The sequence below is a fragment of the Prionailurus viverrinus genome, chromosome B1 (genome assembly GCF_022837055.1).
Source record: "Prionailurus viverrinus isolate Anna chromosome B1, UM_Priviv_1.0, whole genome shotgun sequence".
Lineage (NCBI taxonomy): Eukaryota > Metazoa > Chordata > Mammalia > Carnivora > Felidae > Prionailurus > Prionailurus viverrinus.
In genome coordinates, this window is record NC_062564.1 from 80,627,871 (window position 1) to 80,650,864 (window position 22,994).

A 22,994-nucleotide genomic window follows, 5' to 3' on the forward strand; every position below is an offset into this window, starting at 1 on the left:
CAGAAACATGGATTAACAAGGACAAAGGCAATGGCTTTCATATTTGAGGGTTACATTATAATTGTCCAATAATGACAAATTCCTAAACAATCAATGCAAATAAACAAAAAACAATGTGTAGAGGAAGAAAAGGAGAAGAAAACCCAACAAATTTAAAGCAATAAGAGAGAGCGTGGTAAAGTGCAAAAATATAGAATTCATACTCAGAAACCTGGATGTGAATTCCAGTTCTGCCCCTTATTAGTTTGTATGGCTTTGTCACTTATATGGCCAATCACATCCTCACCGAAGACAGTTTCTTTATCTGTGAAAATGGAAGTATTACTTTGTAGAGTTACTGTGTGTTAGAAATTGTGTCTACAGTGTCTAACACATTGTAGGTAGTCTATAAAATAGTAGCTGCTCAGAATGTTTTAAAGCAGAATTTTAAAATGATAGAATATCTCCATGGCTGTTTAACAGAAAGCTCCCCATCTCTCAGCATCTCCACACATTCAGCTATGAAGTTCTGTCAAAGTGTTCAGTTTTACTTTCTGTAAATTTACAGATTTTTTTTTTAATCTTAGGATCTTTTAGGGCAATTTTTACGTACGTTCAAAATGCACAGTGTCTCTTTTGAAGAATGGCTTTAAATCGTAATAAGTCCATATTAAATGGATGGCCACTTAATTCCGTTCCTAAATTCATTCTTCTCCAGCTGCATCCCTCAGTCCGGTGCAACCTTAGGTGTCTGCAGTGGTAGATACCTTCCTCGGGGTAGAGATTTATAGAGTCCAGTGAAAGTCACGACTTCTGCTACTGTGAGTGGCATATTCTCTGTCAGGGAAACTCTTCTCAAACACCATAATATCAAATCTCTACATAAATTTTACCAGAATTCTCAATTTCCCCCCAGCGTAGTGACTTTTTAGGTCAAAGAGATATTTCTTCTGATTCTTGCAAAGAATATATTTTAATTTAGACTAATATTTGTTCTAATATGCAGATGAAACCAAAGACTGATAACATTGTGTCCAAATGAATAACAAAATAATGAATTGGAATTGTTTATATTTCTATTTGTGTTTAGAGAAATTTTCTTTCCATAAAGCAAGTCAACTTTAACTATGATTCTGTTATGAAATATGAAACCTGAGAAGTCCAAATATCATAGTGAAATTGACATACGTTTTTTTCAGGTAGTCAGTTCATTTTAATAAAAGAAAATTATTTTGGTTAAAAGAAATAATTTGCAAGGCACCTGGGTGGCTCATTCAGTTAAGCATCCAACTCTCATGGTTCCTGAGTTTGAGCCCTGCATCAGGCTTCACGCTGACAGCAGGGAGCCTGCTTGGGATTCTCTGTCTCCCTCTCCCTCTGCCCCTTGCTTGCACTCTCTCTCTCTCTCTCTCAAAAATAAATAAATTTAAAAAAAAGAAAGAATTTGCATTAACTATGAAGATTTAAATAGGAGCTAATTTAGTAAATCACTAACTGCTCGTTCTTGCTCTCAAATTAATAATGAAGATTTAACAATGACCTACATGTACAGATGCATGTATATGCGCACATGAATTTGTATATAAATAGAAATGATAATCAGCATAGTTATATATGCATTTTAAAATACATCTCTATTTGAAATCTCTCTTGCAAAGAATGGTCTTTTAAAAAAAGTTACCAGAGGGGCGCCTGGGTGTCTCAGTCAGTTGAGTGTCTGACTTTGGCTCAGGTCATGATCTCACCGTTCATGGGTTCAAGCCCCACATTGAGCTCTGTGCTGACAGCTCAGAGCCTGGAGCCTGCTTCAGATTCTGTGTCTCCCTCTCTCTTTGCCCTTCCCCTGCTCATGCTCTGTCTCTCTTTCTCAAAAATAAACAAACATTAAAAAAAAGTACCAGAAATTTTAAAAAATTGTTATCAGTTATATATCGTGGATGTTTTGAGGCTGAAAATATGTCTTGGAAACAACTTTAGTATAGCCCCTTCTGAATCCATTCATGTTCTTTGGTCACAGACAACAGAAACTGATTCTGACTAAATAAAGTAGAAACAATTTTATTGGAAGGATATTAGGTAACAAGCTGAATTTAGGGAGAGCCCAGCTCATATGAAAAGGACAAGACCTGAGACCCTTGATAGGATCTTGGTAGCGAGGACTACTTGAGACTCTTGTCAGGATATCAAGTTGACTGAGCTCCAAAAACCTCCTAACCGTTTGTGTTTTTCTTGCCCCAAGATTCAGAATTATGGGAGAGGAACTGGTTTGCTTAGTTTGGGTCACTGATCCACCCCTTGGTTAGAGAGTCTTTACAATCAAGTCCCACCAAGATGACACACAGTGTGAGAATGGTCATTTTCAAAAGTGTTTGGAGTACTGCCACCTGTGGAAATGGAGCTAGGTGTTGGGTGACCAAAGCCAACCAAAACACCCTCACCTTCCAGGTGAAGGAAACAAGGCCTGCAGAGTGATTTTCTGCATTTTTGTCCCAGTTGAGATTAGAATGTGGATAGCCTCCTGGCTTGTGTTTATTTTTATTGTTTAAAGTCAATATTCTATTTTTTATTTATTTACAACTTTCTTCTCTTCCAAGGCATAACCATCAAAGCTGACAGTGCTTGTTTGAAGCAAGGTTAGATTTTTAGCCCCTCAGATCTCGTCCTCAGATCTCCTATATTCCCCCACAACCTGTCTCCATTTGGAGGTACTACTTGGATATCTTTTCAGCCTTCTTCTCACTTAAGTTATCTGAATCCAATCTCATTATCTTTCCCCAAACCTGTTCATCCTTTTGTGTTCTCTTCTTTAGCAAATAACCAATTACCTATTGCCCAGCCTCAAAACCTGGTGTCCTCCTAGGTCTTCCTTTTCCTCCTCCCCCAACACCCCCTCAGTCACCAAGGAATTGATATTTTTATCTCCTAAATATGTGTTGAACCCACCTACTTCTATCCATTCCCCCTGCCTTTCCTTTGGTCCAGCCCCTGTGACCTCTCCTTTCCAAGACCACCAGATTCCTCCATCTCTTCGCCCTGCTCCCAGTTCTACCCTCCTCCTGGCCATTCTCTTGGATCAGGTACAAATTTCAGAGTCACAAGCTCGAAGATGTTAAATTGAAAGCCTTTATTTTTTTTATAACAATTTTAATTCCTGGCCGCGAGCCTTGATCTTCCCTAGTGTAAAAATCCAGTCTTGTTCTTCTCAGGTACTGTGAGTCCAATTCAGTGATTTCTCAGGTTATTCAAGATTCTGACACCTCTTCCCCTCACCCTGTTTTCTCATATAGAAACAACACAGTGCTGGAGCAGGGTAGAGAGGAGGAGAGTTGCCAGATTTAGCAAATAATAATATAGGATATATACTTCAATTTGAGTTTCAAAAAAATTAGTATAAATATGTCCTATGCAATGTTTGGAGCATACTAATACTAAAAAAATATTCATTGTTTATCTGATATTCAAATTTAACTGGGCATCTTGCCCAGTTTCATCTGGCAACTCCAGGGCTGGGGGTTTGTCAGTATTTACTTTCAGATCTTAATCTAAGACCTTACTATAGACACTGAATATCCTTCTCTAGTATCTGTTTCTTCATTCTTCTTTGCCAACAAAACTACAGTTTTGCTTGGGAGAGCAATGTGTCTAAGAACAGGCAGAATTTTAGTTTTTCCAGTCTCCTTGCAGCAAGGGGTGGCCATGGCCAATGGGACCAAAGTAAGAATTTACTAGCAGTTGCAGGAATGCTTTTGGTGTTCCCAGTAATAGGGAAAGACATATCCGGTGCCACCCATCTCCCCATTCTTTTTGCCTTGAAGATGGACACAATATCTGAAGCTATAACAACCATCCAGTGACCAGCAGGGGACAAGCATGAGGTAAAGAATAAGATAATCCCAGGTGCATTGACCTTGCCAGACCACTGAACCAAGGCCATCAGATGCCTACTTTTAGGCATCTTTTGCTGAGAGAAATGGAGATCTCTAGTTTTAAAGGTACTATGAAACAAGTTCTCTTGCTTGTAGTTGAATGCATTCCAAACCTATGGGGTTGTATACACGTGTCCATCTCTCACGTATTCAATCCATCCTTTTCTGTCAGATTTGGAAATATGCTGACCTGACTCCTTTGATAGCTCCCTAAGGCTTCTTATTCTCAGCGTTATAGCTGTGTTCTCCTTCAGTCCCCAGGCAGCCATACAAAAACATTTTAGCACACATTCCCTCCTTGTGGCCAGTGACATTGTGACATATACCAGCCCTCTATTTCCATTAACTGTTGTGTCATACATGGAGCCCACTAGATGACTATGGTATTTCACCCATACCATTCAGGAGCTATGGGAAATTATAGTGGCTGGTTCTGAGAAATCCAATACAGTGACTTTTGGTATACCTTGTGTGGGGCAGGTAGAAGGAGAAGAGAGAGAGGACATGGCCTTTGCAGCATTTCACCGCTCCTTCTTCATACTATCTTCCTTTGTCTTGACAAGAGGGCAGAAACAAAAATCTTTTACTTCTTTTCTCTTCCCTATGTCATACGTTTTTGGTCTCCTACAACATGGGGGCCTTTGACCTTGTGGCCTAGGAATGTGGCTTCCTTATTTTCTTTATGGATGAGTCCTATTAAACAGGTGCTGTATATCTATCTGGATGCCAGAGCGGGGAGGATAACAGCTCAGCTGGAACACTCCTTCCGGGTGATTTTTCTAAACTGTAATCTCATGTAGTGATTTCCCTAACTGGGACCCTTCAATGGCTCTAACTCACTCTTCGCTTGGAGTCCACACTTCTTACCATGGCTTTGAGGTCCTGTCTTTTCTTTAAAAGCTACTCTCTCACCACTCCTCTCTTCACCTTTCTTCATACCTAAGCTTATACCTTACTTATACTGAGTAAGAAATTCTTGGTGGATGGCATATGGGCGGTTTTTTTCTTTTTTCTTTTGTTTTTTAATTCTTTAGATGAATCTACCGCATATCCAGGAGTTGAGAACCAGTAGTGCAGGACTTTACATGTATCTGAGCATCTTCACATACATAATCTTTTTTTTTTTTATAAGTGGGGGAGGGTCAGAGAGAGGGAGACACAGAATCCGAAACAGGCTCCAGGCTCTGAGCTGTCAGCACAGAGCCTGACACGGGGCTGGAACTCACAAACCACGAGATCATGACCTGAGCTGAAGTCAGATGCTCAACCGGCTGAGCCACACAGGCACCCCTACATAATTTAATTTTGTTCTTAGAAGAATCCTGTGATATAGGTACGGCATAGATTGATACACACATTTTACAAACGAGATGAAATGAGGTACATGGAGCCGTAGAACTGGGCCCAACCTTGAGTAATCTGACTAATTCGAGGCTGTCTCCACTCCACACTGAAATTTTTATTACTAGTAGTATCACATTGTGTCAGTTGTTCTAAATATTTAACTGGCTCCTAATTTTTAAAAAATGTAATGTAATATAATTAGTAGCTATATGATTTGGCCTCTGATTGCTCATTAAGTGGAATAAAAGCTGCCACACAGCTGTTGTCCCATAATTCTATTTCCTGTATCGCACTTTTCATCATCTGAAATGATTTATTATTTCCTATTTACTTGTTGGTTGTGTTCTCCCACTAGAATACAAACTTCACAAGGAGATTGAACCCATTTGGTCTAGAACAGTGCCTTCTACCTAGAAAATTTAATAGCTATCTGTTAAATAAATTGAGTATTCATTTGTCACTTTATCTCCTTGTATATGATTTATCACTAAATTAGAAGTCAATTATTAATCTAAAAAATCATTAACTTAATCATAACTGAAAATATTTTTAAGTGTATTTATTAATATATTTTAATAAACATTTTCTAACCAAACATCCAAGCATGAGTGAATGAACAAATGAAGGAACTTCCATAACTTATAATGAAGCCACATAATATAGAGTGCCTTTTTGACATTAAATGGCATATTTAATTTTTGCTTGGCATGTTGAATTTTTTGTTTTGTTTTACTGGGAGGCTAGTATATCAAGTACTTTTGGATCTTGCAATTGCTACAGTCTGCATGTGTTCCCCCAAATTCATATGTTGAAATCGTAACTCCCAAAGGTGATGGTGTTAGTAATTGAGGTCTTTGGGAGGTGCTTAGGTCATGAAGGCTCTGCCCTCATGAATGGGATTAGTGCCTTATTAAAAAAAAAAAAAGAAAAAGAAAAAAAAAGTCTCCAGAGAGATCCCTAACCCTTCCACTATGTAAGGACACAGTGAGAAGGCACCAACCATGAACAAGGAAGAGGGCCCTCACCAGGAGGCGACCATGCTGGTGACTTGATCTTGAAATTCCAGCCTCTAGAACTGTGAGCAATATATTTCTGCTGTTTATAAGCTACTCAGTCACTAGTATTTTGTTCTAGCAGCCTGAATGGACTGACATCAGTCAACTAGTTTATTTGTCCCTATCAAACAGAGCTCAGCTCTGGAACTTCTATATTTATAATGTAATTTTATTAAAATTACTACATTTGGGTAGCTCCTGGCATCTTTCATTAAACTGAAGTTGTTCAATTATAAGCGTGTGAGGCAAAGATAGTTTTCAGCTTTCACTGAGGGGAAAAAAAAAGGCAGCACATTTCAACATTTAATCTTTAGAGAAGAAAAACACTGCATGGACTTAAAGGATTAAAATCATGTTCTGAGTGTTGGGTTTCTTCTTCCCAGTTACCGGAACTCGTACAAGAAGAACATTTGTGTGGATATGCTGCGAGACGGTTATCACAAGTCCTTTACTGAGCTCTTCGCCCTGATGGAGAAGTGGGATGCCCTGCAAGAGGCTGCAAGAGTTAGGTCCCTTTTCTGGTTGCAGAGACCCCTGGAGGAGCAGCCTGATAAGCTGGGTCACTTCTACCACCACCTGACCAGGGCTGAGGCGGCTGAACGGAAAGGTGAGTGGAGGGACTGTGGGCAGCAGTGCTGCGGGAGCTGGAGCAGTGAGCCCGAGGGAGGATTGCAGAGTGTTTCATGTCTGAATTGAGACCATTAAGACACCTTAGCACAATGCATTCTAGACATCTGAGCATCTTTATGGAATACATGATAGGGGAACGCTGAATCACAAGCTGCCCAGACACAGGGGCATCCTGCTGATGTCATTTCAAGCAGGAAAGACAATGCATGCATCGCACCTAATAACACCGCCACAATGTTCCAATGTATTAAAATCTTTTGTATCATGAATTACAAATCTTTCCATGGTTTTTAAAATATATAATCTGAATAGAGACTTTTACTAAGAGTTTCATTCTTTCAAAGAGTATTATAACTTAAAAATTTATATTGGTTTTCTATTATTTATATAATAGAATTTGAAGATCTTACCAACAAGTCCTACAGATTTCAATCGGAGAATTTTTATTAGTGAATAGTAGGAAGATATGAAAAGCCTGCAATTCACGATTATAAATAAAATTGTTAATTTTATATTTTCCATCACATCATTTGTAGTAAATTCCTTTTCTTGTATCTGAAAATTTTCCCAAAAGTCAGTGTTTCATCTAGTGAATAAAATATTTTGATCTCCACTGTAATTATACTCATATTGTTGTCATGAGCCTTTCCTAGTTACATATTAGGAATTGGTCGTTTTATATAATCAAAGAAAGGAAATCCTAGATCCTAGAAGTCAGCATATAAATTTGGTGATCTAAATTATTTTTTTCTTCAACTTCTTGTGTGAAAATATCATAGGACTGAAAGAGAGAAGCTCAGGCCCCAACAATGCCTATATTTTACTTCAGGCCTTTCTATGAGAAAATACAGTATTAGAGGGACACCTGGGTGGCTCAGTCAGTTAAGCATCTGTCTTCAGCTCAGGTCATAATCTCAAAGTTCATGAATTTGAGTCCTGCATTGGGCTCTGTGCTAACAGCTCAGAGCCTGGAGCCTGCTTTGGATTCTGTGTTTCCCTGTTTCTCTGCCCCTCTCCAGCTCCTGTTCTGTCTCTGTCTCTATCTCTGTCTCTCTCTCTCTCTCTCTCAAAAATAAACATTGAAAAAATTCTTTAAAGAAAGTCGAGTATTACACAACTTTCCACAACTGTACCAATGACAGTGGGGAAAATTAATGGGGGCATGGTAACAGTATTAGAGGGATAGCAGAAGTCTTTCAACCTCTACAGTGGAGTTAATACATGTTTCCTATCAGGTTGTGACCTGACTTACAAATATGAGATACACGAAAATTTTAACAAGGGAATGTGCGTGTGTGTGCGTGTGAATGTGCGTGTGTGTTTGTATGTGTGTGTGAGTACAGGAGGCAGATATTTGTATTCTGAAAAATGCTTAGCTGCAGGATTAACTTTTTAATTTTTTTTTAAGTTTGTTTGAGAGTGAGTGCAAGCAGGGGAGGAGCAGAGAGAAAGAGAGAGAGAATCTTAAGCAGGCTCTGCATTGTCAGTGCAAAGCCCTTTGCAGGGCTGGAACCCACAAACCATGAGATCATGACCTGAGCCAAAATCAAGAGCCAGATATTTAACTGACTGAGCCACTCAGATGCCCCACAGGATTCACGTTAAAAATAGAATCCTCTGGTGAATTTTAAAATATGACATCTAATTTCTCAAGAAATTAACTATTATAAATAAAAAATGCTTTGTAAAAAACTTACATTCTCGTTTCAGCTCCAAATTCTGAAGTGATATTTGCACTGAAAATAGAATTGAGCAAGATAAAAATTTCCCATTAGTCGTTTTTTCAAGTTGAATTCATCACATTCGCTAAGTGTTTTAAATAGAGGCTTTCATCTGAGTAGCATAAATATGAGCCCCATACATCACTTGTTATAAAAAAGTGTCATAATTATGAGAAACTTGTCATAAAGCATTTTGTAATTATAAAGAAACTAAAATGCTAAGTAGTCTATTTTAATGTAGAAAACATTAATTTACAATTTTTTATTAAATAAAAGTAAACATTTAAAGAAAACTGTTTCTTGGGGTGCCTGGGTGGCTTAGTTGGTTGAGCGTCTGGCTCTTGATTTTGGCTCAGGTCAGGATCTCACCTTTCGTGGGTTAAAGCCCCAGAGCCAACTCTGCACTGACAGTATGGAGCATGCTTGGGATTCTCTCTCTTTTCCTCTATCTCTCCCCACCCCCTCAAAGTAAATAAATAAACCTAAAAAAAAAAAAAAAACTTTCTCCAATCCCAAAAATTAACAAAGTCCAAACTTTATAGTAATCAATACCTTATACACATGATATTAGTAAAGAAAAGAAATATTTTCTTTACTGGTTGGTTTTATCATATATTCATAGCAACTAAGGTGTATTTGTTAAAGAAATAAAATTACCTCTTGCTCAGGTTATCTTGTTCAAAAATGCAGTGGCTTTTGCCTGGTTGAAATATAGAAAATTAAGATTATAGCAAAGAATATTGTTGGAAATACCTCAGTTGAAGGACTTGTGAATATTTTTATACTTTAGAAAAACTGTGTTAATTATTTTCACATTTACTACATAAGCTTTATTGAGGAAAAATTGTGATACAAGTTAAGAACATCCCAGAAAATGGGACAGGGGATATACTCATTCACTCTTATTAATTTGAATTAATCTTAAATCTTAAAACATGCACACATGCAAACACACACACACACTTAATCTAGAATGTAAAAATTTGTTAATGGTGTCTCAGGATTCCATCTTATGTGGTCATAAGACATATATGGAATCTGAAACAATTATCCTGAAGTAGCATTATCTCTGAGCATTCTCATTGCTTCTCATTGGAAAGACTATCACTCTAGGGCCACAATGAAGTTCATTTAATCAAAGCTATAGCACTAACAATAGTCATCTTGGGCCAGTTCTGTCTCTTGAGACTTACAGAACAGGAACCTAGAGTTATTTAAATTATTCTGCAAAACACCACTTGCTGGTTTATAGCAAAAAGTGTTTAAAGTAAGCTAGTCATTTCTTTTTGGATTATTTTCCATTTGTTAAAGTGCTTTTATTTTTTGTCCCTAATAACATTTCTTATATTACCCATTATTGTAAATCATCTCTGTACCATCTATAATGTTATGATTAGGGCCTTGTGCCCCATGGGGCTGGAGAAGAGATGGCAATAATGGTAATGGGCAACTGAATCAATAGATAATTCAAACATTATTTACACTTGACTTTAAATTATTGTTAAGGGTTAAGCAGCAATTTTTTTCTAATAACATTTATTTAAGATACCTAAATATGTTCTATACAAGCAGAGTCCCACAGGATGTTTACAGGTTTTATGTAAAGCAAAACAAAAATAATTATCTGATGAAATAAGTTTGAGAAACACCAGATGAATTAACGTTGACATTAAGGAGGCTGATTTATTGCAGGACTTACCAGAGCCTTTAATATGCTGATGTATACCGTGTGGTTCACTAAAAGAGGGAAATTAGCAACTGTATTTTCCACATTTATTTCATCATGGAATCTCCTTTTTAGATAGCACAGTGAATACTTGTCTAAATAATAAACCAACAGTAAAAATGTTTTTCATCTTATAAATGTCTACTGACGATTCAAATAAGCAGTCTACAAGCAAGGAGATAAGGCTGCTTAGAATGTAAAGGGTACAGCCCATATATTTGGATTGTCCAAAGATTCAAAACTTGAATATATCCCTTTATACTTAATACTATGAAAAATACTGCATTTTTTTAATAGAAAAATAGTTTAACTGATAGTGGTCTTTATTTTTTTTTAATTTTTTAAATGTTTATTTTTGAGAGAGAGACACACACACACAGAGTATGAGTGGGGGAGGGGCAGAGAGAGAGAAGGAGACACAGAATCAGAAGCAGGATCCAGACTCTGAGCTGTCAACACAGAGCCTGATGCACACTGGAACTTACCAACCTCAAGATCAGACCTGAGCTAAAGCTGGCCACATAAAATGACTGAGCCACCCAGAGGCCCCTGACAAGTGTCTTTAAATATGGAATCTTGATAGCTTATATAACTCATTCTAAAAAGAAAAAAGAAAAAAAAAGTATGAAATTTTGGAAATGTTTTTCTATTGAGGTGTGATTACTGAAAAACAAATTATTTTGGGATCATTTTTTTTCATGAAAGCTCTTTATAGAACTTTTTAAAAATGGAAGATATGGAACGCTTTATAGACTTTATAAAATAGATCTCTAATCACTAAAGATGACAAAGAATATAAAATATTATAGGTGCCCCCTGGGTGGCTCGGTCGGTTGGTTAAGCAGCTGACTTCTGCCCAGGTCACGATCTCGCGGTCGGTGAGTTCCAGACCCTGGTCGGGGTCTGTGCTGACAGCTCGGAGTCTGGAGCCTGATTTGGAGTCTGTGTACCCCCCGCCCCTCCCCCACTTGTGCTCTGTCTTGCTCTGTCTCTCAAAAATAAATAAATGTTGGGGCGCCTGGGTGGCGCAGTCGGTTAAGCGTCCGACTTCAGCCAGGTCACGATCTCGCAATCCGTGAGTTCGAGCCCCGCGTCAGGCTCTGGGCTGATGGCTCGGAGCCTGGAGCCTGTTTCTGATTCTGTGTCTCCCTCTCTCTCTGCCCCTCCCCCGTTCATGCTCTGTCTCTCTCTGTCCCAAAAATAAATTAAAAACGTTGAAAAAAATTTTTTAAAAATAAATAAATAAATAAATAAATGTTAAATAAATAAATAAATAAATAAATAAATAAATAAATAAATAAAATATTATAAAACAGACTTTAGTGCTTTGTTCACATTAGGTAGAAGGTTCACAATGCAAAGACAAAACATAAGCGAAGTCAGTTCTGCGATGAGAGTATCTGGTTTTGTTTTTGTTTTTTAATTTATTTATTTATTTTGAGAGAGAGAGAGCAATAGAGCACGCAAGGGAGGGCAGAGAGAGGGAGAGAAAATCCCAAGCAGGCTCTGTGCTGTTTTCAACCAAAAGGGTATTTCAATTTCTAATATATTCTTCTAGGTTTTTTTTTTATTATTTTTTAATGTTTATTTTGGAGAGAGAGAGACAGAGAGCGGGGGTGGGGGGGGGGGTGGGGGGGGGTGGGCGCAGAGAGAGAGGGAGACACACCAAAGCAGGCTCCAGCCTCTGAGCTGTCAGCACAGAGCGGACAGCAGCCTCAACCCCACAGACCGGGAGATCATGATCTGAGCCGAAATCCCACACCTGACCGGTGGAGCCACCCAGGCACCCCTATTTTTTTATTTTGAAGAGAGAGAGGGCGTGAGTGAGTGAGGAGCAGAGAGAGAGGGAGAGAAAGAGAATCCCATGCAGGCTCCACACTTTCAGCGCTGAGCTCACCCAGGCAGGGCCTGAGTTAAGGATGTGGGGCTGGAACTCACCAACAGTGAGATCATGACCGGGCCGCTGAGGTTGGATGCTTAACTTCCTGGGCTACGCAGGTGCCCCTTTCTAACATCTTCTAAGTTTTCAAAAAGGTTTTTGTTGTATTTTTGGAGTGCACATCTTCTATGTAACTATTTTAGTGGTTAAAATACATGAACTTAAGTTTGCATTTCCATTTTTAAAATAGCTAATCATGCTTTTAAGGAAAAATAAAAAATAAATGTCACTAAGTTGGTTTAACATTTGAAGGGGCAAGCCGTGAGACATTTTTCTAATGCAGTTTGTGTTTTTGTTTGAAGAATACTTTGAAGATGTCTATAACAACTTGTATGCACTGGCCTGTTACTTCAGTAATTCTGAAGACAAATGGGTAAGGAACCACTTCTATGTACGATGTTTTAAGATTGCTCAACGGATCAAAATTGACGGTGGGAAGAAAGAAGCCGAGGCGCATGCGCACATGGGACTTCTCTTCGAGGAAGAGGGTGAGTGGTCATTTGTCAGGCTGTCCTGGGTGCTTTGGAGGATTCAGAGTCCAGGCAACCAGAAAGCACGTGGGGATTGAGAAAAAGACCTGAGGCGTTAGTATAAGCATGTAAGTTATTGAGATTAAAAAGCAAAGGTGTGTGACTTATGGATTCACCTTAAATATTCCTTGCAGTCATACTCCACCCAAGCGCTCAGGCTAGAGTTCCCAGCAGCAGCAGCAGCAGCAGCAGCACGGAGAATAAGCATCCTCCCGTATCCATCCACATATATCCGTCAGTGCCACTTGCTGTATGGTTTTGAATTTCTTACCATTCTTAAGTCCTCTATTCATTTTAACTTGATTTCTCCTGTATGAAAATGGGAATAAAGGAAGGCATGCTTCGTGACTTTCCTAATGCCACATGTCCCCTACAAAGGGGACCAAAAAAATACCTCTATAATTTAGATATTGCCCCATTGTGATTTATAACAACTTCTGAAGGAAAAGTCCTTTAAAAGTAACTTCATACTTAATGATGTTATCTTAAGACAAGACTGAAACAACAACAACAAAAATCATCTAAGCCTATTTTGTATGATGGCTTACTAAAGGATGCAAATAGAAATTTAAGAATTAAAATTATGGAAGGAATGGTGGGTAGATAATATGCAAAGAAAATATATGAAAAGATATGAATAATCCTATTTCTTTTCCCAAAAAACTGTCTCATTTTCCACAAAGGTTTTGACTTTGGCCAAACAGTTAAATTAGAAAATATTTATTATTTTGTAGCTAGGACTGTATAGGACTTGGAGAAAGATTAAAAAAAAAAAGGTTTTGTGCTTCAGGAAATTACACGTAATCTATAACATGGTAGGTGCTAGGACGTGGAATATGGTCGGGAGCCATCTTGAGGGATAAATACCAGGTTTACCAGAAAAACTCAGAGAAATGAGAGATTACATACAGACTAGATTCAAGGAAGGCATAATGGGATCAGTAGGGACTGGTAGGGGACTTGGAAGATGGGGTGGAATTTAGGCAGGTAAGAAAACAGAAATATATTCTGTAACAGGGAGCTACTAAAGCATAGTTAGAAAAACTTGTAGGAGGAGCAACTTGTTTAAAATGGAAAGTGTGGGGGCGCCTGGGTGTCTCAGTGGCTTGAGCATCTGACTCTTGATGTTAGCTCAGGTCATAATCTCACATTTTGTCGGTTTGAGCCCCACATCGGGCTCCCAATGCTTGCTTGAGATTCTCCCTCTCTCTCCTGCTCTCTGTCCCTTCCCGGAGCTCTCTCTCTGTCTCTGTCTCTCTCTCTCAAAATAAATAAATAAACTTTAAAGCAAATAAATAAAGTGGAAAGTGTGTTTCTGAGCAGTGGTGGCAGCTAAGAGTGGAAAGGCAGAATAGGGACACAGCAGGATTCAGAGTTTGGGTTTAAGCTTCTGTATATTCAGAGTAAGGAAAGGTTGGTTATTACTGTAATTTGAGAAGTTGTTAAAGCTTGCAACCTGTTGTTAAAAGTAGTGTTCTTTCAGTTTGTAAAAGTGGGATAAATTCTTGCTTAAGTAAAATTCTTTCTTAAGCTTTTAAAAATTACTCTCATTTCATAGGTGTGGTGAATACTTTTTTAAACTTTAAAAAATTATTATCTTCACTTTGAGGATGAGAAAACTGGCCGAAAGAGATTTAGCTGGTTGGTAGTGAAGCTAGTTTTTTTTTTTTTAATTTTTTTTTTTAACGTTTTATTTATTTTTGAGACAGGGAGAGACAGAGCATGAACAGGGGAGTGTCAGAGAGAGGGAGACACAGAATCCAAAACAGGCTCCAGGCTCTGAGCTGTGAGCACAGAGCCTGACGTGGGGCTCGAACTCACGGAGTGTAAGATCATGACCTCAGCCGAAGTCGTCCGCTTAACCAACTGAGCCACCCAGGCACCCCGATAGTGAAGTTAGTTTTGACTAGTCAGCTAGCTTCAGAGCCTGTAGTCACTGCTCTGTGCAAACAAAGGATTGGTTGCTTTACCTCCATGATGTGCTAGTTATGAAAATTATATATTAGAAGATAAGTTACCACTTTTTTATTCTTTACTATAGGAAACCCGGAACCCCACCCCCCACCCCGCAACTGAATACAATAAAAATCGTTTTTTGTTTTGTTTTGTTTCTGTAATTGGGGCCCTAGTTTTCTGTCATCTATGGTAACAAATCAGATCAATTAAAGTGTCCACTTCTAGTCCCCAAAAAAGTCACAAAAGAAATAAGAAATAATATATGATAATAAGGCTGAAGAAGTCAGGGCTACATTGGTGAAAATATTAAGAGTGGCTCAGTGAGATTCAAATAGCTATCATAGGTATATTCTGAATTTCTGTATCAATTTTAATTCTGATTTTTAAAATTCAGTTTGATTTAAAAAAAATTATTGCAGAAAAAATGCATAACAAAATTTTCCATCTCAACATCTAAGTGTGCAGCTCAGTGTTTAGTATATTCACACTGTCGTGTGATCTGTCTTCAGAACTTCGCAAAACTGAAACTCGATACCCATTAAACATCAACTTCCAGTTTCCCTCCTGATTTTTTAAAATATCTGAATGCATTTCTGTTGGAGGATTTATGCATTGCTTCCCTTATTTATTCATTAATCTACCCATTTACTCAGCAACCGTGCCACCGTGGTTGCCCATATAATTTTAGTGACTGCAAATGAGGATGAGTTTGGGAAATATGAGGGCTGGGCTGCTGTGAGATTACATTTGCAGGTCCTTGGCTTGCTCATATTTAGGTGTCACACCCTATAGCATGATAAAATGCACCCATATTCCACAGCAAATAGAATATTTTGCCCATGAAATTATTTTTAAATTAGGTTGTGTTTTTTGTTTGCAATCACTTTTTTGTCAGGTCTAAAATACTTTTCTATGCCCTTGATCAGTTCATAGGCCCTGAGAATCATGCCTTTATTGCCTGATGGATAAAATAACTGTGTTGATGTTGCTGAAAATTCTAGAGACGGGCTTTGAGTGTTGCTTAGCAATGGTGAAAAGTATCTGTGCAGCTTTTGTAATCCGGGTAAACTAAGACTACTTAGAATGTGTGGCTAGAGTGCAGTGAGGACTCACCTGGCTGTAGGGCTCTCCCTGAGGTGATGGAGGTATAGCATCCACAAATCTGAGCTGATTGGTCCAGACAAGCGAATGGAGGCCCCACAGCAACAGCTAGGCAGCAGCTGTGCTCAGGGGCAGGTGGCAGCATCCTGATTCCAGGGGTGCCCATTCAGGTTAAAGCAGGATACCAGCCGGCAGATGGGAAAGGGCAGGTTGTCAGGGCCCAACGAAGCAGGCTGTAGTCCAGGGCATGGCTCCAGAACCCTCAGGGAACTATAGAGCAAATGAACATGAGCAGAAGCCATAGTCACAGGGACTGGGCACCTGGGTGCAGTCAGGGCCAGTGTGCAGCCCACTGGCACATATGTGACCAGAGCTTCACCCAGAGCCCCCTGGCCAGAGTAGAGCACAGAGTAGAGCACAGGTTCCCACTGCTGTTAAAGATCAGGCCCTAGTATACAATGTGGCCTGATTTCCATAGGCTAAAGGGTTGGCAGTGTGACTCTTCATGTCAGGTATCTTCAGACTATAGCTGGGGTGTTAAGCATAAATAGTCATGGACTGACAAATACTTGTAGCAAATCAGTGGCTATATCTTCTTTCAGAACTGTGACATATTTGTGAGGAAAAATGGACCAGCCGCATTCACACCACATCTGTGGAGGATTGGAGAAAACTCTCAGACACTATGTCAGTAGGAGATATGTCCATACCTTCTAGAGCAGCACACAGAGGTCTAGCAAGGCCAGCTGTCAGATACTGGGAGAGAGGGTTTTTTTAAGAGACATGATTAAGGAAACACTGGCTCCTCCCCTGGGATGATCTGGGTCTAGGATAACAATGGCATGATGACATGGCAGAGCTGTAACCTCAGTCCTCTTCTGCCAGATCAGCATTACTGGTTGGGTCCAGCACCAACCCCTTTACTTGGCATGATTAGGATACTGGGGTCCAAGCCTTGCAGTTGTGGTTTTATTGGGTTTGGGGGTAGGGATAGCAAACTTGGGCAGAAATGACCACGTCAACATTCACAGCTGAGCAAGAAGCAACACTTTTTCCCCTTTCCCCACTTCCAGTGATTCAGGATCGGGTCCAAGCCTTGCTTTTGGCCAGATTAATGGACTTAGTACTGAGGCTAACTGATTTCTATGGAGGCTTTCAGGAGGCCAAACTCCTTTCTGAAAGGCTAGCCTGTGAAGATCCAGTCTTGGGCAAGTTAACCATTAATTTCTGTCCACCTATTTCTCTGTTCTTCCTCTACCAGTTCAGTCCATGGCTTATAAAGAGCATCTCTTACTGGCAGCAACCCATTCCATTTCAACCCAGAAGGGCTTTGATTCCAAACTGTGCTGTGGAAGACCAAAAGGATAATTAGATATAGATGTTGGGTGACAACCCCAGAGTGCTGATCATGGCCACTAAAAACAGGCAGGGAAAGACCAGTGTAGGAAGAGCTTAGGCAATGTACATCTTCCAGTTCAGGAAGCCATCATCTGTGATGTTAGCACAGGGATTGAGTAATGGCTAACCAGATTCTACAGCACTGATCCTAAGCTCTCCCAATGACAGAGGAACTTCTGAAGAAAGGAGTTGTCCCGATCAGCTTGCCCAGTTCGGGTCCTAGAATAACTTTCGACAGTCAGCTCCATGTGCAGATTGCAGTTTGCCAGGGGCCAGAAGGCACCAGGAGCAGAGTCGTGTTGTGAAGACACATTGGAGTGGCTTCCACTCTCCCCTGATATATCCAGTAATGGAAGGTAGGTCCAGCAACAGATCAGTGGAGAAAGCCCGCCATTGTAAGGGACTGTCCCCCTTATCGTCTTGATCTCATGAAAAGGAGTTGGAATTCAGAAGCCTACTTATCCTTGTCTTACTGATGTTCCCTAATTTTCTCTCCTTTTTAGTAGAAGACATCCCTTTTCATTTTTTTTTTTTTCATGAATTTTAGGAGAGGCAAGAGTTCAGCTTTCCTCTTAGTGAAGCATCCGACCCATCCAAGGCAACTCCCTCCAATATCACAAAAAAAGGAAACAAGGAATCCTATAACTGAGAGTCTGAACCCTATAGGCCTCCCACTACTTAGGATTTTTTAAAATTTGTTTCTGCTAATAGTCACTCATTGGCCTCCTTGAAGGCTGGCCACAACACCACTAGCAGACTCTTCCCACTCCAATCTTGGTCTTCAATTTATTTCCAGTCATCTGACTTGCTTCCAGAAGGCCATGGTAAGGGCCTGGACAGATGCCCAGTTTGCTGGGACAACTGCCATGCTAACAAGATAATTGGTCAGCAGCACTCACAGCAGGCCTGCTAGAACAGCCTTGCTCTGAGAGAACCCATGGACACAGGAACAGTAGCAGGTGTGCTGGTGCCCATTGCCCTTTCATTGGATGCTATATGTTTAGAGAAGTGTGGTCACACCCCTGGTGTGACTGGGGACAGACACAATAGCAACATGATGTGGCAGAGCCTTAATACAGGTCTTACCCAGCATCTCAGCATTCATGATTTGACCTAGCATAGCCCCTCCCATGCATGATCAGCAGAGGGGAAGAAGAGAAAGAGGCGGGGCCTGAGGTCTCTGCCTTATGACTGCAGCCATAGGATATGGCATAAAAATAGCAAGATTTGCCATAAAGGCATTTATAGTTGGGAAGCACCAATCTCTCCCATCAGGAGAGAGGTACTACCTTTCCAGTAGATCAGAACTGATTACCTTAAAAGCACTGAACCTGAATGGTTTCCTTGGAATTTGCTAAAGTCCATTTTCTTTTCTAGAAAACTAGCCTCCAAAAGTCAGTCCTGGACAAATAAACCCTTATCCCCTTAAATCTTTAAGTTCTGCCTAAAGAGTGTTATTAACATAAAGAGACTCGGGTCAGGTTATTATATGTAGAAGTCCCGTCCTTTGAGAAGAACTAGGACAAAGACAGGGCCATGAGCAAGATGATAAGCTTCAAAAGAAGCTCCAACCCCAAAGACTAGATGTTTTTAAGAACTGTCCAAATTAGAAGAGAACCAGTGAGTTAAAGTAAGAGTAGAATAAATCTCAGTCCTAGGAGAATGCCTGTTAGACGGTGAAATTAAATGAAGTGTTGTTCCTACCAACTGCCCTCTGACTATAGGTAGAAGTGGGGGGATTCTACCAGTACTGAGAGGCCAGGGAGCAGAGAGGCAAGGGCAGACCGTCCACTCTGCTTACTTTTAAGAACCAAGATTAAGTAGACTGCTCCTAAATAAGGTATGTAGGAAATTCAAGGAAAACAAAGCATTTATCTGAAGACTCTGGTAAAGAACAAACCAGTAAAAGTGATCATTTTAGGGAAATTCTTGGTATCTTCAGAAAGATACATGTGGAGGACAGAAAAGCTTAAGGATAGAGCCAAATGAGTTGAGAATGAGCCCCAGATTATGAAATAATCAATGCTTTCATTAAGATGTGTCAGTAGAATTAACGTACAGTGTGGAAAAGGTAAAGAGTAGAAATGACCCAATAGGAAGTTGAATCAGTGATATTGAGGGCAAACTTGAAACACTCTTGCAAAAGAAAGACTAAGATGAAAACAATGAGAAATAAATATGGAAGTTCCTGAGAAAGAATATTAGGTAATTGCAATATAAGGCATAATCAAAGACATTTTAAGAAAACTCTAGACCCTAAAAGAACCCCCTCAGAATGTGCAGACTGAATTCGTCATTTGTGCTCCAGTCAAAAATTATAAAGAAAGATCCATAGCTAGACAAATTCTGGGTAATTTTTCGAAGGACTTAAATGAAGACAGACTTGCATTCAAAGAGAAAACACATGGAAGTGAGGGCGATCTGGCTGCAACATCTGTCACCCCATTGATCACCAGCCAGGGTTGATTCGGCTGATGTGGCTGGCTAGGCAGGTGTTCCCTTCCTCCCTCAAGACTCCACGTGAGTCCCTCCTAAAGCTGCGCACTTGATAAAAGAGGACGACCCTCCCGGATAGAGGAGGATCATTCTTGGGTCAAGGGTGTAGAAGTAGCTGCACTCCCCTGTTAGAACATCCAAACAAGTTCAAAGAGAAAACACACATTGCCTGCATTGTAACAAAAATTAGGACTCAGTTTTCTCCCTTGCAACAGTAATTGCCGCAAAATAAAAAGAAGTAAAGTCGACAGGGCTTGAGGGGAGGGGAAAGAGCAGAATGCTGCCAAGTTGAAAACTACTGAGAGTATGCTACAGAGTTCAGTTCTGGCTCCCATGTGAAGCAACAGGAAGACATTCAGAAAGTACACTGTAAAGGTATTTTCCATGTGTATTGTATTCTCCAATTCAACAAGAGATAAATCAAAAATAAATAAATAAAAATTCAGGGGTGCCTGAATGGCTCAGTCAGTTGAGCATCTGACTCTTGATTTCATCTCAGGTCTTGATCCCAGGGTTGTGGGATCAAGCCCCTGGTCAGGTTCTGCGTGGAGCGTAGTGCCTGCTTGGTGATTCTCCCTCTGTCTCTGTCTCTTTGTTTTTCTCTGCCCCTCTCCTGCTCACACTCACTCTCTCTCTCTCCCCCTAAGATAAAAATAAATAAAGAAAATTAAAAATAATAAAAAATAAAAATTCAAGAAGAAGGAAGTTCTAATGTAAAAGAACTGACAGTAAACACTGAAACTGATTAAACATGGTTAAGCCTACAAAAAAACATACATGTCAAAAATTTTGGAAATAGAGGATACACAGTATAAAAATTAAGTATGGATTTAATTTTTCCCTTTATGATTTTCTATATTTACCATTCTGCAGTAATGCTAATTACTTCTGTATCTTACTATAAAATTAAATTTTATGAGAAACATTTAAAAATAAACTATAAAAAATAAACTATAAAAATCCAAGTGGAAAATATATGCAAATATTAGTTGGGAAAGACCTTCAAACATAAAAACAGTTGTACAAAGCACAAGTGAAAATGATAGAGTTTACTAAGGGATCATTATATTCTCTCCCTACTCCAAGTTCAGAACTGATTCAGAAGAAACATAGGAATCAGATCATAATTGTTAAGACCTATCAGAGGAACAAAGCTTATATCTCTTCAAGCCAGACTCTATTATCCTCAGAATTCATCGTAACCACCTAATTACCGGGAGACTGGTCAGGCTGAGACTTTCCTGCAGGTTCTAAGCCAGTGCCTATGAGCTTCAGTGTGGAGCTTGGTAGTCAGACCTCCTTGAGAACTGAGTCCACAGAGGATGAGAATTCAGAATTTCACATGATGTCATACTTCTTGCCCTGATGAGAAGTGAAGGGGGAAAGAGAGAGGGCGTCCCCTCATGGAAACATGAGGCTAGGGGAATAGAATTCTCACTATCAGAAACAAGTATTGAGATATTTGACACATACTTTTTTTTAAAAAATGTTTATTAAAAACCTTATTTAAGTAAAGGATAAATCTGGGAAATATTTGAAACAAACGTGATAACAGATTAATAGCATTATTATTTCAAGAATGTGTACTAATTGTTGAGAAAAACTATATACACATCAGTACAAAAATGGTAAAGGAATTAAGAAGAAAATTCAAAGAAGAAATCCAACTGGATAATAAACATGAAAAAAAACAAGATAAATAATAAAAAAGCAAAATTAGAGCACTAAAGATGGACTTTTCACCTGTAATATTATAGCAAACATTTATTATGTTCCAACTATGTGCAAGACACTGGGCTAAGTGTTGGAAACCCGTGGCTGGAAAAGATATCTATGGCCCCTTAATTCAGAGGCTTACATTTTAATGGAAGAGGCAAGTCAGTTCTCTGATCATTGCAATTATGTGAGTGAATGTACTGATAGGACAGGTACAAAATGCACCAAATTCAAATGTGCAAGAGTCAATGTTGCCTATTTATTTTTTTAAGGTAGCATTCACTACTTGTGTAATTTTGATAAGTTAAGCATGTTTTTTACATTGCTGGTGATAGGATAAATTAGCGTGACATTTCTAGCAAAGAGTTTGGAAGTATGTATCAAGAGTTTTAAAATGTCCATATCCTTTAACCCCACTAATCTACTTCTAGGAAATAATCAGATATTAAGACAATGATTTACATAAAGATATATTATGTCTTTCTGTATGTACTATTTATGATAGTTAAAAATGGAAATTATAGAAATGTCTTACATTAGGGTAACACTCTAATTATGGTAATTATACATGAGGAACTCATATCCCGCCATTCAAAAATGCTTTTTTCCAGTAACTGCAATTGTAAGAGCTACCATTATTTAAGTCCTATTTGTTAGTCACTGTAACAATGCTAACTCTTGCCAATAGGCTATAAGTAGTCACTTCCAGACTAATGTATGGAGGAGCAGATCTATATTTTCCAAGCAGATCTTCCAAGCTATCTGTATTTTTGCCATGGTGACCTTGGGGGACATAGGCTGAGATGGTGAAGCCACAAGATGGAAACAAGCTGGATCCCTGAATGAGTGTTTGGAGGGGAGTTACCCTGGAGAGTCACTCAGTTCTCAGTGGACTTCATGTGAACAAGAAAATTACTTTTTCTAAACCCCTGGGATTTCAGGATCTATTTGCTACCACCGTGTGCAATCTCCAGTCTCTAACACTTACATGCCCTTATTGTGAATGAAGGATTTTACGAGTTCTGTGAATGGTTTTTGGCAATTTCTTTGAAAATTTCACACAATACTCTAACCCTTTCTTTTAGAATGTGATATCTAATATTTTTGCACTTCCCTGAAAACTTCATTTTAATATTTTTAAAAATATATAAATCCCACAATTTACAATATAATTTAGTCTTCCAAAAATTCCATTTCTATTTTTTCAATATAGAAAAAATAGATGCATTTTACTTTTTCTATTATGTGTTTCTCTATTTGAATATAGGAGATGTGCAACATTTATGATCTGAAAAACTAAAAATATAAAAATTTTTAAAGCTAGCTGATATGCAGTGACTTCACCATAAATCTACAGAAGTGTTTTGTTTATAATACAGGGTCCTAACCTGCTTCAGGATCTCATGATTATCATTACTGAACGCTAAACCTAGGAGGAAATAATGGACCCCTTGGCTGACCCTGTCTTGGGGTGTCT

At 39.0% G+C, this 22,994-nt stretch overlaps 1 protein-coding gene across 3 annotated transcripts in view; it reads left to right on the plus strand.

Annotated features, from left to right (window-relative positions):
- Positions 1–22,994, plus strand: part of TTC29 (tetratricopeptide repeat domain 29) — a 241,490-nt gene that overhangs the window by 37,814 nt on the left and 180,682 nt on the right. For all 3 annotated transcript variants that reach the window (XM_047856371.1, XM_047856370.1, XM_047856372.1), the window contains 2 exons: positions 6,688–6,911; positions 12,623–12,808. In XM_047856371.1, coding sequence (XP_047712327.1) covers positions 6,688–6,911; positions 12,623–12,808 — 410 coding nt within the window. The remainder of the gene's footprint in view (positions 1–6,687; positions 6,912–12,622; positions 12,809–22,994) is intronic.